Raw genomic sequence first — 20,164 nt, 5'->3', positions numbered from 1 at the left:
AGAGATACGGCTATGTAGCGGAGCATAAACTTTTTATTCACACGTTATTTACAAAATGTCAACAACGTTAGACTTGTCCATCCAGCCTTACATGTTCCAGCCAGAGTCTGACCCAGTGGAGCGACATGAAAATGAAGATGATGAACCTGCAGAACCCTAACAAGTGAGCTAACACAAGCACCGAGCTAACGCTAGCGCCAAGCTAACGTCACAAAATGCATTTTAATACAGTCTTTTCAGAGACAAAAACGTCAAAATGAAATGACTAATGAAAACTTTAGACTTAAATTAAATCACGTAGGCCATATCATCAAGGATCTAAAACGAGCACACAGCGCTAACATATGAAGACGGTGCAACTGCTAATGCTAACAAAACAATGACAGGGACTTTTTAGCGTTATTTACAGCTTACCGAAGTGCTCTGTTCATCGTCTCCAAAGATAGAAGGAATTGAACCCTCAATCAGACAAAGTCTTTCTGTAAATCCTTCTTTATACTGGTGGAGGTTGATGAAGCAGTCATCATTGAAGTGCTTCACACACACAAAAATGACCTTATCCACAGATGTGGGTACATTTCTATAAAAAATAAAACTCAACCAGACACTTTGAAAAGGTTCTGATGCTGGGAGACGGTGTAATGAAGTGTGTGGGTTACTACATCCAACAACCCAACATTTTGACTTATCCTCTCGTAACTTCTGCATCCTGGAGCTTGGACTACAAAATAAAAGCCAGAAATATAAATGGCGGATTGCTCGAAGTGTTGGACCTGGAGTTGATGAACTAATTTGGCAGTTCTGCTGCAAATACTGTGACATTATTGTTCAAAAAACGTAATAGAGAATAGAAAAATCAAAAGATTGAAAAATATGATCAAAACAGAATATAAAGATATCTACGGAGCATCTGAAGAGACTAACTTGAACTTTTCTGTACTTCTAAACACTCTAAACATACAACAAAATGCATTTAAGGGCTAAAAAAGTGGATTTAACATGATATGTGCCCTTTAAGATAAACAAGGTTTATGTGTTGGTATCATTAATTAAAGTAACCAAACGAATTATCACTATTATCTTTATTTATATCAAATCACCAAATCAAACATTAATCATATTACAAAAGAAATACAAATATATAAAATAACTGAAATATTAGCTTGTTCAGCTAATTCAATCTGATCCAAAGAAAAATTAAAGATTTTCAAACAAAGCTGAAATTAGCAGCACAAACCTGTAATAAAATGTATAATATATCTATTTGAACATTTATGAATCATTATCAAATCGTGATTAATCTCGTAATGAATATATTTACACACTTTTATTCCATGTGATAAATTAAGTTGAAAAGCTGTTTCCTTTTATTTAGATTTTTAAAGTTCAGATACATCAGCGTATTGTTTGATTAATAAATACAAAGTTAAATGAAACGTTGATATATCGGAACCTTTAGAAATAAACAGAAAAATGAAACTTCTAACTTTACAGAAGCATTTACATATTGATATTAAACATTTAGAACTATTGTGTGTTTTAAATCATATATGAAGAGGTTCTACGTGTAGGACTGTTCTCATCATGTTCTACTGCCTGGAGGCTTTTTTTATTTTATTACTAGTGATATATGGACTAGAAACTGGACTGTGGGCGGGGCTTGTTTCTTTCTCACACTGCTAAACTAAAATCACCCACAATAGTCATGTTTAATTTCCCTTTAATTCAAATTCTAAGTTAAATCCTCTTTAAACTGACCTTGTAAACACTTAAAGGTCACATATTATGCTATTTTTCATTCATCTCTATTTGTTCTAACAACTACAAAAACATAGTTTTTAAGGTTTATTACAAACTCGTCTGTTTTCCAGAGTTTTAGTCTCTGAAAAGTCACTTTCTGACCAACGGGCTGTTTGCTGCCTGCTTATGCATATTCATGAGTGGGCGTGTCTATACACTGACTTGCCTGCATGACTCACTCTGAGGCAGATCAATGATCACTAAAGTGATTTTCTCTTATTATCCACACATTGTTGTTATAGTTTTCAGCCAAAAACCTGTACATTACAGTAAAACATGATATTTAACAGACTATTGTGAGTCCGTCTCAGCGCTGTGTTCATCCAGCAACAGATTCAAACACTCACAGGAGCTTTAAGCTGATAATTCACTTTCTTCTCGTCATCTTTATTAAATACAGAAATAGTTCATTTAAGGCGATAATCATTTGTTTATCATCTCAACCGTTGCGTCTCATTGGGTCACAAACACGTTAAAGCTGATACGACGTCTGTCCCTGTGTATCTACACTGCAGTGTTCACTGTGGAGGCGTGGCACCAGCAACAGGCTCTTCCTGGAGGGGGCGGTTCATAATTCTAATGACATCACATGAATTATAAACTGCTGGTTTTTCAGAAGAGGCAGAGAAGCAGCTCAGAGAGCAGATTATTGAGGATTTCTCAGAGATTCAGGAAGGAACCCCAATAATACTATGGGGTGTTTTTGATAAAGAATGAATATTATAACAAGGTTAAAGTCTGTGTAAAGCAGAAATAAATGTGTGTTATGAGTTTGTCACACCACAGAAAAACGTGTCATCGACCATTGAGACAAAAGATGAAAAAAATCACGTATAAATTGTATATAAAATTAGGTCTCAAAATCACGGAAAAACAAGTATTTCTCACTCTTAAATGCTGGGGGCGTGTCAGTTAGAGACGCTGGAATCACGCCCACGCACAGGAAGGGCGCCGCCTCCATGTATTAACCCTAACCAAAAAACGTAGGAAAAATCTCAGATCAGGTCAAACGAGGCCTGTTTCCGGTTCGCAGCTGAATTGCGTTTGATGTGCTTCAGCAGCAGGGTCGGGTTAATGCTAATGATGGCTACAATGCGGCTATGATTTCTGACCCGCCCATTAAATCCTGAACACAGAAATTAGAAACAGTTTGTGAAGCTTAGCTCCACTATTACATTACAAATGGTTGAATGTCTTTGTACATGTTTTAAGTAATACATTTATGACCTATTTAATATAAGAAAATGGCTGAATTTGCTTTACACTGATTGTATTTCCTAATGCAAATGTAATTCAGAATTAAACTGAATTAGGTGGCTTGTTTATTTTAAATTCTGAATTAACTAATTCCTTGATCTTGTAAACGTTTAATTTCACTTTAAGTTCAGTCTGGTCATTCTGAGCATGCTCGACCTGTCGATGACATAATCCAAGATGGCTGCCAGGACTGGTTATTGTTTTCCGCTGATTAGTTCTGATCTCCTTCTCCTGCTCAGCTGATGAAAGTGAAACAGTGTGTTATTGTAAACTACAATCAGAGGGACCCCCTCTATCCTCCCTGTGTGAGGGTACCTAGGCTTCCTCCGGTGTTCTAACTCTGACCTACATCCATGTCTGCTCCTTGACCCAAATATCATCCCACTAATCTAGTAAACCAGTAATCCAGTAAACTTTAAACTGATAAACGTGGGCAGTTGTTGGTCACATGGTGTGTTTGGCTGTGTGTCTGGAGCTGCAGGGGCTCACATCCAGACGCCCCGAGGTCTTTCATCCATTGGGACGTCAAGATGGCGCCTGTGACTGGCAGTGCCACGACTCGTCTCCTGCTGCGTAGATTTTTAATGGTCATTGTTCCAGCATATGTGATCATATCAGCCCTAATAACCAATGGATGTGTCTTTACGGACTTATAATCAGGACTCTGTGTTAAGCATCAGAGAGTCGATGGAGGGTTTCTTTGATACACAACACAGGTACAAACAAGCATGTCCTCCTCCTTTTATCATTGATCTGGACTCACCTGAATACTTGCTGCTCTTTTGGATGCTGGGCAAGGTCCACAGGAGAACCAGGAAAGGAGGTTCACGGTCTAAAGTCCAGGTCAGGCGTAGGCGTGCTGCATCACGCTCGGGTTCCGCTGTCTTTGGCCACCAGGTGCTGGATTCCTCTCCTCGACGTGCGCGACAGCGTGTCCATGTTGCCGCCTGCTCGGACTTCAACGGGTGCCCTGGACCCTTCACAGCGCTGGAGTGTTAGTCACAATCCTTTGTCACCATCTTCCACTGCTGTGTTTACATCAACTCTAACCACAAGGACCAGCTGGAGCCCACATGACTGCTGGACGTACCTTCTACCAATCCCGCTGCGTACCACGGACACTGCCTCCGTGACGTCATCCACATTTTACATTGGATTGTTCAATAGCGAATACGTCTTTTTCTTTGAACGACCTTTTCCTTAGAGAACAGCTGGATATTATGTGTTTTTCTGAGACTTGGCAGAAAGAGGAAGAGTTTATTCATCTAAATGAACTCTGCCCAGCTGGCTGCAATGCTGTTGGGAAGCCCCGCCCCTGCCGCCATGGTGGTGGTTGGCTATTGTGCACAGGGACGACTACGCATGTAAAATGATCCAGTCTCAAGACTTTGCTTCTTTTGAATCACAGATGATCAAGATGGGTTCATCAACTCCTTTCTACTACGTGTAGATCTCCTGGTCCTGATGTCTTCTGAAAGGATTTTAGTGACTTTTTATCTTCTATGATAAAGTTGGATTCTGTTTTAATGCTTTTTAACCTTCATGTTGATGACAGCTCATCTTGCTCTGCAATGGAACTCCTAACATTGACTGAAGCTTTTCATTTTCAGCAACATGTTTCTGAGCCCACTCACCAAAAAGGACATATTTTATTTATTTATTTCTTTATCAAAACCTGTTTTCTTTCACATGCCATCTCATCTGGTTGTTGGGTGGCACTTACCTCTTACCTTGATGGATTCCCACAGAAATACCAAGCTCTTCAGTGGCACACAGCTCAACAATTTCAGGTTTGAGCTGGAATCCAGTATCCTTCAGTAGGTTGTTCAGCATGGTGCTGCAATCACTACGGGAAACATGGGTTGGAGCCCAGAAGATTGAGATCCAAGAACCTGGAAGCCACAGTAGTGCAAGATGCCATTCTGCAAGGGCCAAAGTGTAACATTCATGTCACCATTGATTGCATTTGGACTGAATGTGGACTCAAGGGATTCAGTTGTAAAGGAAAGAATTGCCTTCTTATCCCTGAACATTCCTTCACTGTAGCGTCGTTTCTCAGGTGAAAAGGAGCACTAAGGTCAATCCAACCCTTCAGGATGGCAGGAACACTGAACCAGTACATGGGAAACTGAAAGATGACCAAATCTACTTTCTTCAGCTTGCTCTGCTCCTTTACAATATCTGAAGACAGCTTGTCCTCCTCACGTCAGTTTGGTCTCCTCTGCATAACTGAAACAGTCCTTCACACCCCCTGTGATATCTTCATCAGTAGCTGTGGCTTTAAAGTTAATGTCATACAGATCAGAAACATCCACAGTGCAGGACTTCTTTTTTACATATGGCCTAGACATTATAAACGTGTCTGTGAATGATGTTCATTAGAGTGATCATATTCTGATTTTGTGTGATCTGCACTTTAGTCCTGAGCCAAAGCTTTCAGAAGTCTGGTCTTTGAGGAGCGTCATCACATTATATAATATGTTTGACCCTCTTTTAAGTCCAGTGTGTATTTATGTTGTTGTGTATATTTGATTTACTACCCTGTGGTTGACCTGATTTCCTTGTGATGAGAACATCAGTATATTTGATTCAGAGAAAACATACGTTTTAATTCACAGGAACGTGTTTTCATTTCCTGTAGGATTATGTTCTCAGTGAGGACCACATCACCTCCATAATCTGATTTATCAGAAGGAGAATAGCATACAGCCAGAAACGGCACCAGCACTTTTTAGACTTACACACATGGTAGAATAGAACCCTAAATGTGTGTGTGTGTGTGTGTGTGTGTGTGTGTGTGTGTGTGTGTGTGTGTGTGTGTGTGTGTGTGTGTGTGTGTGTGTGTGTGTGTGTAGTTGAACAGTTCCTCTAACTGTGAAGGATCATAATAATAACAGTATAAGTCCATTAACACAGAGTGACAGGAGGAGGGGGGGGGGGGGGGGGTCAGTGTGGTCACCTTCCCTCCGTGGCCTGGTTTCACTGTGACATGCTCGTCTGCACTCCTCAAGGAATGGCTTTAATAAGGTGGAGCAGGCCCTCAGGCTACGGCGGAGAACGGGTCTGGTGCATGCTGCTCATGTTCCATGGCACTAGTTTTAATGTTGTTTGACTGAAAACCTGGATGTGAGCTCTGATACAGTGCAGTCAGCCTGATTATTATTAATATGAATATGATAATTATTATTAATGTTAATAATATGGTTACAATTATTAATATTATTGTTATTTATTTATTATTATTATCACTGCTGACATTGCTCTATTCATTCAATTATTTATTTGTTTGTTTGTTAATTTATTTTATCTTTAACTTTTTTATTTACTGATTTGCTAAAGTTAATCACACATTTTTGAAGAACGTCAGAGTTTGTGTGTGTGGTGCATAATAATAATAATGTGTTTTATTAGACATATATCTTCTAATAAGTAGATTATCTTACATTAGTAAACAGGACAAAACGTGTTTTTATTCAGTTCTATGTTTATGTTCAAATAGAATCAATAGATAATGTTCTTACAACGTTTAACAAAGTGTTGATTTTAAAAACACTTTTAAAAAGACTTCAGCTCTGTTTAAACCGAAATCATACAGTTGTATTATTTTAATGAAATGGCCGTGTTGATGATGTCATCCTACATTTTACATTTTTATTTAGCAGAGGAAAATTGTTTATTGATCTCCATCAATTGGGCTAAAATTAGGGGTTTATATTAATTCTAATAATTAAAAATATGAGAAAATATCGGTTTTTTTAGAACAAGTCTCGGATTTATTACGGAAAACCTCCCAAATAATTACTTTCATAATAAAATGTAACGTAAAATGGTCCTGAGATCAGCCTTAAGCTAAAAATCAAACATCCCCTTTTCAAAATAAAAGCATGTCATCTTGTCTTCCATTAGTTTTTTAACTTTTGTAAATGTTGATTTGAAGTTAACAGGAAGTTTAGTCAGTAGCACAATAGAGTGAAATATGTTTTATGGATCAAATGAGCTTTTCACCCTAAAATGGATCACATGACTTTAAAAGTAAATGCAGTGAAATAATGAAACACATTTTAGCTTTATTGCGGTAATTTAAATATGTGGCACAGTTAAAGTGTTCAGACTTCACTTTACCACTGTATAACAAATGATGTGCATGCAGCATGTAGCATGTAGCATGTAGCATGTAGCACGTAGCACGTAGCACGTAGCACGTAGCATGTAGCATGTAGCACATAGCATGTAGCACGTAGCACGTAGCATGTAGCATGTAGCACGCATATGTCTCACCAATGTTGGCCTTAGATCGTGCGTCGCATTCTATTCCGAATGCATCATTATGTGTTTTTTTTCCCCCAAAAATCACTTCTAAAATATGTAGAACTGTAAAATATCACTAATATGAAGCTGTTTTTGTGCTGGGGCTCTTTTAGCTATATGCTGCTGAAAATACATTTATGATCATGAACTGTGTCTCTCTTTATTTTGTCCACACATAATAAGCTATTTAGTGCTAGTATATTGTTTTTGTTGTGATAATGTTCCGATCAGATTTATGTAAATACTGGACAATAGATCAATCAATCAATCAATCAATCTTTTATTTGTATAGCGCCAAATCATAACCAATGGTATCTCAAGACACTTTACAGTAGAGCAGTCTTAAGGACGAACTCTTCATTTTATGGATACACACATATGCATATATACGTATATACACATACATATGTATCCCACACCCAACATGAATTCATCATGGCGGCAAGGAAAACCTTCTGTTAAGCAGCAGGAACCTTGTGTGGATCCCATTCCTATGATGAACAGCCATCCACGTTATGCTGTGTTGGGTGTGTGCAGAGGAAAGGGTGGAGACAGAGTTGTTGAGTCTCTGTAACTCCACACTGAGGATCCCACGGACCTGCAAGACAAAAGCCAGAAGGAGAACAGGAGCAAACACACAAGGGAAGAAGCAGACATAGAGGGAGTGTTTGAAAGAGGAATGGGACCCTCTCCGGTCCCTCTCTAACCTAAATGACCTCTCTCTTAACGCCCTCTCCAACCTCTCTCCAACCGAGCATGCCAGACCCCCCCCCCCCGGCAGTCTATGCCTATTGCATCTTAACTATGAGCTATGAGCTGGTTCCTAACTAAAAGCTTTACCAAAGAGGAATGTTTTGAGCCTAACCTTAAAGGTAGAGAGGGTGTCTGCCCCCCGAACCGTGGTTGGTAGATGGTTCCAGAGAAGTGGGGCCTGATAACTGAAAGCTCTTCCTCCTATACTACTTTTAGAGACAAATGGAACAACGAGTAGTCCAGCATTTTGAGAGCGTAGTGTTCTGGGGGGATTGTATGGCACTACAAGCTCCTTGAGATAGACTGGTGCCTGTCCATTTAGGGCTTTATAAGTGAGAAGAAGAATCTTGAATTCTATTCTATATTTTATGGGAAGCCAATGCAGAGAGGCTAATACAGGAGTAATGTGATCTCTTCTCCTAGTTTTAGTCAGTACACGTGCTGCAGCATTTTGAACCAGCTGAAGTGTCTTAAGCGACTTGCTCGGGCAGCCTGCTAAAAGAGAATTACAATAATCCAGTCTAGAGGTAACAAAAGCATGGACTAGTTTTCGGCGTCGCCCTGAGACAGGATAGATCTGATTTTAGCAATGTTACGGAGATGAAAGAAGGCAGTTCTTGAAGTTTGTTTTATGTGAGAGTTGAAGGATAAGTCCTGATCAAATAGAACCCCAAGGTTTCTAACAGTTGTGCTTTGTGCCAGAGTAATGCCATCTAGGGCAGTTAGGCTAGCATAGGTTCTCTAAGGTGTCGCGGGCCCAGTACAATGACCTCAGTCTTGTCTGAGTTGAGAAGAAGAAAATTTTGGTCCATCCAGGCCCTAATGTCCTTTAGACAGGCCTCAAGTTTAGATAATAATATAATATAATAATAGTATATGACAGTATAAAATAAAAGTATATAATAGTATATAATAATAGTATATAATAATAGTATATGACAGTATATAATAATAGTATCTAATAATAGTATATGACAGTATAATAATAGTATCTAATAATAGTATATGACAGTATAAAATAATAGTATATGACAATATATAATAAAAGTATATAATAGTATCTAATAATATAATAATAGTATATGACAGTATAATAATATATGACGTATAGCATAAAAAGTATATAATAGTATATAATAATAGTATATGACAGTATATAATAATAGTATCTAATAATAGTATATGACAGTATAAAATAATAGTATATGACAATATATAATAAAAGTATATAATAGTATCTAATAATAGTATATGACAGTATAAAATAATAGTATATGACAATATATAATAAAAGTATATAATAGTATCTAATAATAGTATATAATAATAGTATATGACAGTATAAAATAATAGTATATGACAGTATATAATAATAGTATTTAATAATAGTATATGACAGTATAATAATAGTATGACAGTATATATATAGTATATCATATAGTATTTAATAATAGTATATGACAGTATATTATAATAATATAATAATAGTATCTGACAGTATATAATAATAGTATATGACAGTATAAAATAATAGTATATGACAGTATATAATAAAAGTATATAATAGTATATAATAATAGTATATGACAGTATATAATAATAGTATATAATAATAGTATATGACAGTATCATAATAGTATATAATAGTAGTATATAATAGTAGTTGTAATAGTAGTATATAATAGTAGTATATAATAGTAGTATATAATAGTAGTATATAATAGTATAATAATAGTATCTATAATAGTATATGACAGTATAATAAAAGTTATAATAGTATATAATAATAGTATATGACAGTATAATAATAGTATATGACAGTATATAATAATAGTATATGACAGTATAATAAAAGTATAATAGTTATATAATAATAGTATATGAGTATATAATAAAAGTATATAATAGTATATATAATAGTATATGACAGTATATAATAATAGTATTTAATAATAGTATATGACAGTATATAATAATAGTATATAATAATAGTATATAATAATAGTATATGACAGTATATAATAAAAGTATATAATAGTATATAATAATAGTATATGACAGTATATAATAATAGTATTTAATAATAGTATATGACAGTATATAATAATAGTATATAATAATAGTATCTAATAATAGTATATGACAGTATATAATAAAAGTATATAATAGTATATAATAATAGTATATGACAGTATATAATAATAGTATTTAATAATAGTATATGACAGTATATAATAATAGTATATAATAATAGTATATGACAGTATCTAATAATAGTATATAATAATAGTATATGACAGTATATTATAATAGTATATAATAATAGTATATAATAATAGTATATGATAGTATAAAATAATAGTATATGACAGTATAAAATAATAGTATATAATAATAGTATATAACAGTATATAATAATAGTATATGACAGTATATAATAAAAGTATATAATAGTATATAATAATAGTATATGACAGTATATAATAAAAGTATATAATAGTATATAATAATAGTATATGACAGTAAATAATAATAGTATATAATAGTATATAATAATAGTATATGACAGTATATAATAAAAGTATATAATAGTATATAATAATAGTATATGACAGTATATAATAATAGTATATGACAGTATATAATAAAAGTATATAATAGTATATATTAATAGTATATGACAGTATATAATAATAGTATTTAATAATAGTATATGACAGTATATAATAATAGTATATAATAATAGTATATAATAATAGTATATGACAGTATATAATAATAGTATTTAATAATAGTATATAATAATAGTATCTAATAATAGTATATGACAGTATATAATAAAAGTATATAATAGTATATAATAATAGTATATGACAGTATATAATAATAGTATATAATAATAGTATCTAATAATAGTATATGACAGTATATAATAATAGTATATAATAATAGTATATAATAATAGTATATGACAGTATATAATAATAGTATTTAATAATAGTATATAATAATAGTATATAATAATAGTATCTAATAATAGTATATGACAGTATATAATAAAAGTATATAATAGTATATAATAATAGTATATGACAGTATATAATAATAGTATTTAATAATAGTATATGACAGTATATAATAATAGTATCTAATAATAGTATATGACAGTATATAATAAAAGTATATAATAGTATATAATAATAGTATATGACAGTATATAATAAAAGTATATAATAGTATATAATTAATAGTATATGACAGTATATAATAATAGTATTTATAATAGTATATAATATAGTATATAAATAGTTATGACAGTATTTATAATAGTATATAATAGTATATCATATAGTATATGACAGTATATTATAATAGTATATAATCTAGTATATAATAATAGTATATGATAGTATAAAATAATAGTATATGACAGTATAAAATAATAGTATATAATAATAGTATCTAATAATAGTATATGACAGTATATAATAAAAGTATATAATAGTATATAATAATAGTATATGACAGTATATAATAAAAGTATATAATAGTATATAATAATAGTATATGACAGTAAATAATAATAGTATATAATAGTATATAATAATAGTATATGACAGTATATAATAAAAGTATATAATAGTATATAATAATAGTATATGACAGTATATAATAATAGTATATGACAGTATATAATAAAAGTATATAATAGTATATATTAATAGTATATGACAGTATATAATAATAGTATATGACAGTATATAATAATAGTATATGACAGTATATAATAATAGTATTTAATAATAGTATATGACAGTATATAATAATAGTATTTAATAATAGTATATAATAATAGTATATAATAATAGTATCTAATAATAGTATATGACAGTATATAATAATAGTATATAATAGTATATAATAATAGTATATGACAGTATATAATAAAAGTATATAATAGTATATAATAATAGTATATGACAGTATATAATAATAGTATATGACAGTATATAATAAAAGTATATAATAGTATATATTAATAGTATATGACAGTATATAATAATAGTATATGACAGTATATAATAATAGTATATGACAGTATATAATAATAGTATTTAATAATAGTATATGACAGTATATAATAATAGTATTTAATAATAGTATATAATAATAGTATATAATAATAGTATATAATAATAGTATATGACAGTATATAATAATAGTATATAATAATAGTATATGACAGTATCTAATAATAGTATATAATAATAGTATATGACAGTATATAATAATAGTATATGACAGTATCTAATAATAGTATATAATAATAGTATATGACAGTATATAATAATAGTATTTAATAATAGTATATAATAATAGTATATAATAATAGTATCTAATAATAGTATATGACAGTATATAATAAAAGTATATAATAGTATATAATAATAGTATATAATAATAGTATATAATAATAGTATCTAATAATAGTATATGACAGTATATAATAAAAGTATATAATAGTATATAATAATAGTATATGACAGTATATAATAAAAGTATATAATAGTATATAATAATAGTATATGACAGTATATAATAATAGTATTTAATAATAGTATATGACAGTATATTATAATAGTATATAATAATAGCATATAATAATAGTATATGATAGTATAAAATAATAGTATATGACAGTATATAATAAAAGTATATAATAGTATATAATAATAGTATATGACAGTATATAATAATAGTATTTAATAATAGTATATGACAGTATATTATAATAGTATATAATAATAGTATATGACAGTATATAATAATAGTATTTAATAATAGTATATGACAGTATATTATAATAGTATATAATAATAATAGTATATGACAGTATATAATAATAGTATATAATAATAATAGGGATGTAACGATTCACTCAACTCCCGATACGATTCGATTCACGATACTGGGTTCACGATATGATTCTCTCACGATTTATTTTACAAAATGTGACTGTAGACAAATGTTGATTGAAAAATATTCCTTTTTTTTTTTGGGAAAATAAATAGAAAATACTGTATTAATTTCCTTTTATTTTTCATTGTCAAAAGAATCCCTTGATAAACTCTTCTAAACAATGCAATGTAACTAAAAATGAATCTCGAATAAAATAAATAAGACACTAAATGGAGTTCATGCTGAGGTCCGTGGCCCTGTATATTACCGCTAGTGGATCAGAGCAGGGGAGAGTGTGGGAGTAGAGCAGATGCTCCTCCATGGTTAATGTGTTTAATGCACCACGCTGACTTCGTCTCATTGGCTGACGGACACAAAGATGATGAGTCGTGGCATTTTGAAGTGGCCGTCAACACAGACCTGACCTCCACATGTCCCTGCACTCCCACAGCTGCCATGGATACACAGCTCAGGGTGTTTCAGTGGTTTCTCAGCTCAGGAAAAGTTTTAAAGAATGACAATAGAGACCTCTAGTGGTGACATTTATTTAGTATTTATTTAAAAATCCTGATGCAAATACAAGAACACAAAAAATCCATCATTTAAATCACACAAATATATATAAATAAATATATATATATATATGTACTTTATTTGTATGATTATGTGCATATTAGCTGATAATAGTGCAGTTTCATTAATGTGAAAATGAAAAACTGTAATGTGCAGATTTCATGAGAATTTACATTAGAAATAAATAATAGTAATAAAGGTAATTAATTAATGAAATAATCTGAAGGAAACTTTTTGAAGGAGGCACTGACGTTATTTATTAACATTTTTAATCCTTTATTTAGGTTAGAATTAGAACATATACGGTTTTTCTACATTAAAGTTTGTTGATTTTATATTTTGGAGAATGTGAAACATTAACCACACACTAATAAACTTATCTACAATCATGTTTAAGCATCATTTTCAATTAAAAAAGAAATATATATATATATATATATATATATTTACTGTATATATACATGTAACTAGTGAACAGTGAGCTGTGATTTTATTTCTTTATTTTTTGCTCTTTTTGTTTTGATTGTGAGCTTATTAATGTTGTCCTGATATCAGATATTTTCTGTTCTCAGATTTTTATATTTTTATTTTTTGGACACATTTTGATTCTTATTAAAAGAAACGTCAGATTTATTGATTACATGAATATTTGCTTTGTTTGTGGTTTGGAGTCAGTTATAATTCTAATTGTGTATTTGTTGTTTAAATACAATTAGGATGTAATTATAATTTTATTCTTTTGCTGTTATAATAATAATAATAATAATAATAATAATAATAATAATAATAATGCATCAATTTTATAAAGCACTTTATCATAGACACTCAAAGTCACTTTACAGAATGAAGGCAATATTATTTCACTCCACACTTAGTGGGGGTAAGCTACTATTGTAGCTACAGCTGCCCTGGGGCAGACTGACGGAAGCGAGGCTGCCATAGTGAACCATTGGCCCCTCCCACCACCACCAACACTCACTCACACTACGTTCATATTATTATAATTTATAATCATATTTTAATTGTAATTTAGTTCAGATAATTGACTAATTGTAATTGTCATGGAAATTCTATAAAAACTGTCAGTTGCAATTTAATGAAACCATGTTACAGTTCTGTGTGACATACTGTATATAGTTAATAATTATAATAATATTTTACCACTACCTGTCACTTCTCTTCATGATCATTGTGATATTTAATTGTAATAAATATATAAATCTATGGATATAGTAACAGTACAAACACCATAAATATTAATACTAATATATTCATTGATTATGAATCCTAACGAGGTAATCAATAGATGATAAACAAATTAATGATAGATCATATTTATTAGTGTATTTTACAGCTGATTATAGACATGGATCAAACTGACCTGTTAGCATTAGAGATGCTAACAGAAAGCTAACACTAGAGGAAGATTAAATTTAATAAAGTTATTTAATGAAGGATATAGATCAGATCATAATTGTAATTGACTTTCAGGGGGAAATGATAATTATAATTTTAATAGTAATTGGAGAAAATGCTGGTCACTGTAATGGTAATTGAGTTGTAATTAAACATTAATAATTGAAGACATAATTGTAACTGAAAAATGTAATTGACTCCACTATAAGCTCCACCCACTCCCTCACCAATGGGGTCTCCCTGTCGTGTCGTTGCAGTGCTCAGTATCCGGGGGGCCCAGGAGGAGGAGCCTCCAGACCCTCAGCTGATGAGACTGGACAACATGCTGCTGGCAGAGGGCGTGTCCGGCCCAGAGAAAGGGGGCGGGTCTGCGGCGGCGGCTGCAGCGGCTGCAACAGGAGGAGTTGGATCTGATAATTCAGTGGAACATTCAGATTATAGAGCAAAACTGTCCCAGATTAGACAGATCTACCACACAGAGCTGGAGAAGTACGAACAGGTACTGTCTACTATATTATTATGATTATTAATAAGAATCAGAATAATCATAATCATTAAAATAATAACAATAATAATAATCATAATAATAATCATAATAATAATCATAACAATAATAATAATAATAATAATCATAATAATAATCATAATAATAATCATAACAATAATAATAATCATAATAATAATCATAACAATAATAATAATCATAATAATAATAATAATCATAATAACAACAACAACAACAACAACAACAATAATAATAAAAATAGTTCTCAACCTTTTCAAAATAAAGGTTTCAGAGAGCAGGGACCCTCCAAAAATAAAGGCCCCAGAGAGCGGGGACCCTCCAAAATAAAAGTTCCAGAGAGCGGGAACCCTTCAAAATAAAGGTCCCAGAGAGCAGGGACCCTCCAAAATAAAGGTCCCAGAAAGTGGGGACTCTCCAAAATAAAGGCCCCAGAGAGTGGGCACCCTCCAAAATAAAGGTCCCAGAGAGCAGGGACCCTCCAAAATAAAGGTCCCAGAAAGCGGGGACCCTCCAAAATAAAGGCCCCAGAGAGTGGGCACCCTCCAAAAAATAAAGGTCCCAGAGAGTGGGGACCCTCCAAAATAAAGGTTCCAGAGAGTGGGGACCCTCCAAAATAAAGGTCCCATAGAGCAGGGACCCCCACTGTAGCTGAAGGTGGTTGAACACAGACATGAACATTGAAGAACAGTCATGTGGAGACAGGACCATCTATAAGGGGGAATAAAGGAGAGATTTTTGGGGTCCATCCATAAAGTCAGTAAAATGATGGTCCATTGTTCTATGAATCTGTGATAACCACATTTATTTATTCATCTGAATAATATCCACTGTTATCCAGGAAGGTTTATTAGGTTCCTCTGTCCCATTCTGGGACATCGGAACCTATTGTTTTCGCTATTATATCGTTTTATTATTATACCCCGCCCGCCTTTGATCGCTAATTCGACCCCCTAAAAATGCCCGAAAACTCACCGAAATTTGCACGCACCTCAGGCCTGGCGAAAAATTTGATAATTAGGTGGCGTGAAAAAAAACGGACAGAAAACGCACGCGTAGCGTGCGTTTTCGCCGCCAAAAAAACGATGGAACCGCACGACCGCCAGGTTTGACCGATATGTACGAAAATCGCCACGTGTAGTCTCCGCCCCAGAATGAGCAAAAAGTTACATTGTGACCCCGCCCAAAACCAAACAGGAAGTCAGCCATCTTGGGTCAAAGGTCAAAAATGGCGTTTCGCCCTCGAAACGCATCTGCGCGAACTAGTCTGAGGGGATTCATCCGATTCGCTTAAAACTTGGCAACACCACATAGGACCCATTGAAGATGAAAAGTTATCAAAAGAATTTTCGTATCTGTCACGGTTTGGTCGTGGCGCCGCCACAAAAATGCAATGCTAATTTTCGTTAGCACGCAAAAAATTCCAAATCTCCATAACTCTGACACACAAACTTCGATCAGCTTCAAATTTCACACAAAGGACATGTGCCCAAGCTTGGTCATGACTGCTTTGAAACATTTCCCATCATGCCTTGTGTTTTCGACCGGTGTCATTTAAGGTCATGTACACGGTTAGCATCAACAGGACGCCGTTCTAGGAAAAAGCTTATAACTCTAGAATGCAATGTTCAAACTGCTTCATTTTTGATACACACAATCACTGTCCAGAGCTAAACAACAAACGATAACCAATTTACCCACAATGCCTTGCGTTCTCAGAGGGCGCCGCTTCTGTGGTCGTCCAACACGAGCAGCTGTAGCGGACAGACGATATGTCGTGTTGACTTCAAAACACTGTACGATGAACCTACACAGAGGGGAGCAAATTCCTATTGAAGAAACAACAGACTGTGGTCAGTGGGAGGGGCCTATAATGACACACGAAAATCCCTCGCCATCACCACGCCATAAATACGAAAACGCTTATAACTCTAGAGTGCAAAGTTCAAACTGCTTCATATTTGATACATACGATCACTGTCTAGAGCTAAACAACAAACGATAACCAATTTACCCACAATGCCTTGCGTTCTCAGAGGGCGCCGCTTCTGTGGTCGTCCAACACGAGCAGCTGTAGCGGACAGACGATATGTCGTGTTGACTTCAAAACACTGTAGGATGAATCTTATTAGATGGAAGCACATTGCTATGGAAAATAAACCAGGTTGTGAAAAGTGGGAGGGGCCTATCATGACACAGGAGAATCCTTCGCCATCAGCACGCTGTAATAGGAAAAAGCTTATAACTCTAAAATGCAAAGTTCAAACTGCTTCATATTTAAATAAACACGATCACTGTTCAGAGCTAAACAACAAACGATAACCAATTTACCCACAATGCCTTGCGTTCTCAGAGGGCGCCGCTTCTGTGGTCGTCCAACACGAGCAGCTGTAGCGGACAGACGATATGTCGTGTTGACTTCAAAACACTGTACGATGAACCTACACAGAGGGGAGCAAATTCCTATTGAAGAAACAACAGACTGTGGTCAGTGGGAGGGGCCTAAAATATCACTGGAAAATTCTTCGCCATCTGTGGTCGTCCAACACGAGCAGCTGTAGCGGACAAACGATATGTCTTGTTGACTTCAAAACACTGTAGGATGAACCTACACAGAGGGGAGCAAATTCCTATTGAAGAAACAACAGACTGTGGTCAGTGGGAGGGGCTTATAATGACACACGAAAATCCCTCGCCATAACAACGCCATATATACGAAAACGCTTATAACTCTAGAGTGCAAAGTTCAAACTGCTTCATATTTGATACATACGATCACTGTCCAGAGCTAAACAACAAACGATAACCAAAAACACCCACAATGCCTTGCGTTCTCAGAGGGCGCCGCTTCTGTGGTCGTCCAACACGAGCAGCTGTAGCGGACAGACGATATGTCGTGTTGACTTCAAAACACTGTAGGATGAACCTACACAGAGGGGAGCAAATTCCTATTGAAGAAACAACAGACTGTGGTCAGTGGGAGGGGCTTATAATGACACACGAAAATCCCTCGCCATAACAACGCCATATATAAAAAAACGCTTATAACTCTAGAGTGCAAAGTTCAAACTGCTTCATATTTGATACATACGATCACTGTCCAGAGCTAAACAACAAACGATAACCAAGTTACCCACAATGCCTTGCGTTCTCAGAGGGCGCCGCTGCTGTGGTCGTCCAACACGAGCAGCTGTAGCGGACAGACGATATGTCGTGTTGACTTCAAAACACTGTAGGATGAATCTTATTAGATGGAAGCACATTGCTATGGAAAATAAACCAGGTTGTGAAAAGTGGGAGGGGCCTATCATGACACAGGAGAATCCTTCGCCATCAGCACGCTGTAATAGGAAAAAGCTTATAACTCTAGAATGCAAAGTTCAAACTGCTTCATATTTAAATAAACACTATCACTGTTCAGAGCTAAACAACAAAAGATAACCAATTTACCCACAATGCCTTGCGTTCTCAGAGGGCGCCGCTTCTGTGGTCGTCCAACACGAGCAGCTGTAGCGGACAGACGATATGTCGTGTTGACTTCAAAACACTGTACGATGAACCTACACAAAGGGGAGCAAATTCCTATTGAAGAAACAACAGACTGTGGTCAGTGGGAGGGGCCTAAAATATCACTGGAAAATTCTTCGCCATCTGTGGTCGTCCAACACGAGCAGCTGTAGCGGACAAACGATATGTCTTGTTGACTTCAAAACACTGTAGGATGAACCTACACAGAGGGGAGCAAATTCCTATTGAAGAAACAACAGACTGTGGTCAGTGGGAGGGGCTTATAATGACACACGAAAATCCCTCGCCATAACAACGCCATATATACGAAAACGCTTATAACTCTAGAGTGCAAAGTTCAAACTGCTTCATATTTGATACATACGATCACTGTCCAGAGCTAAACAACAAACGATAACCAAAAACACCCACAATGCCTTGCGCTCTCAGAGGGCGCCGCTTCTGTGGTCGTCCAACACGAGCAGCTGTAGCAGACAGACGATATATCGTGTTGACTTCAAAACACTGTAGGATGAATCTTATTAGATGGAAGCACATTGCTATGGCAAATAGAGCAGGCTGTGAAAAGTGGGAGGGGCCTATCATGACAGGAAAATCCTTCGCCATCAGCACGCTGTAATAGGAAAAAGCTTATAACTCTAGAATGCAATGTTCAAACTGCTTCATTTTTGATACACACGATCACTGTCCAGAGCTAAACAACAAACGATAACCAATTTACCCACAATGCCTTGCGTTCTCAGAGGGCGCCGCTTCTGTGGTCGTCCAACACGAGCAGCTGTAGCGGACAGACGATATGTCGTGTTGACTTCAAAACACTGTAGGATGAACCTACACAGAGGGTAGCAAATTGCTATGGAAGAAAAAACAGGCTGTGATCAGTGGGAGGGGCCTATAATTACACGGGAGAATCCTTCGCCATCAGCACGCTATAATAGGAAAATGCTTATAACGCTTCAATGCAAAGTTCAAACTGCTTCATATTTGATACACACGATGATTGTCCATCCATAAACAATGCTCGATGACCAAATTACCCATCATGGC

General features: G+C 34.2%; 1 protein-coding gene across 2 annotated transcripts in view; it reads left to right on the top strand.

Annotated features, from left to right (window-relative positions):
- LOC114462598 (pre-B-cell leukemia transcription factor 1) overlaps positions 1 to 20,164 on the top strand; it is a 229,541-nt gene that overhangs the window by 55,071 nt on the left and 154,306 nt on the right. For both annotated transcript variants that reach the window (XM_028445553.1, XM_028445554.1), the window contains exon 3: positions 15,324 to 15,565. In XM_028445553.1, the coding sequence (XP_028301354.1) occupies positions 15,324 to 15,565 (242 nt within the window). The remainder of the gene's footprint in view (positions 1 to 15,323; positions 15,566 to 20,164) is intronic.

This window comes from Gouania willdenowi, chromosome 4 (assembly GCF_900634775.1).
Source record: "Gouania willdenowi chromosome 4, fGouWil2.1, whole genome shotgun sequence".
Taxonomy (NCBI): Eukaryota; Metazoa; Chordata; class Actinopteri; order Blenniiformes; family Gobiesocidae; genus Gouania; species Gouania willdenowi.
This window is presented reverse-complemented; position numbering and strand designations above follow the sequence as displayed.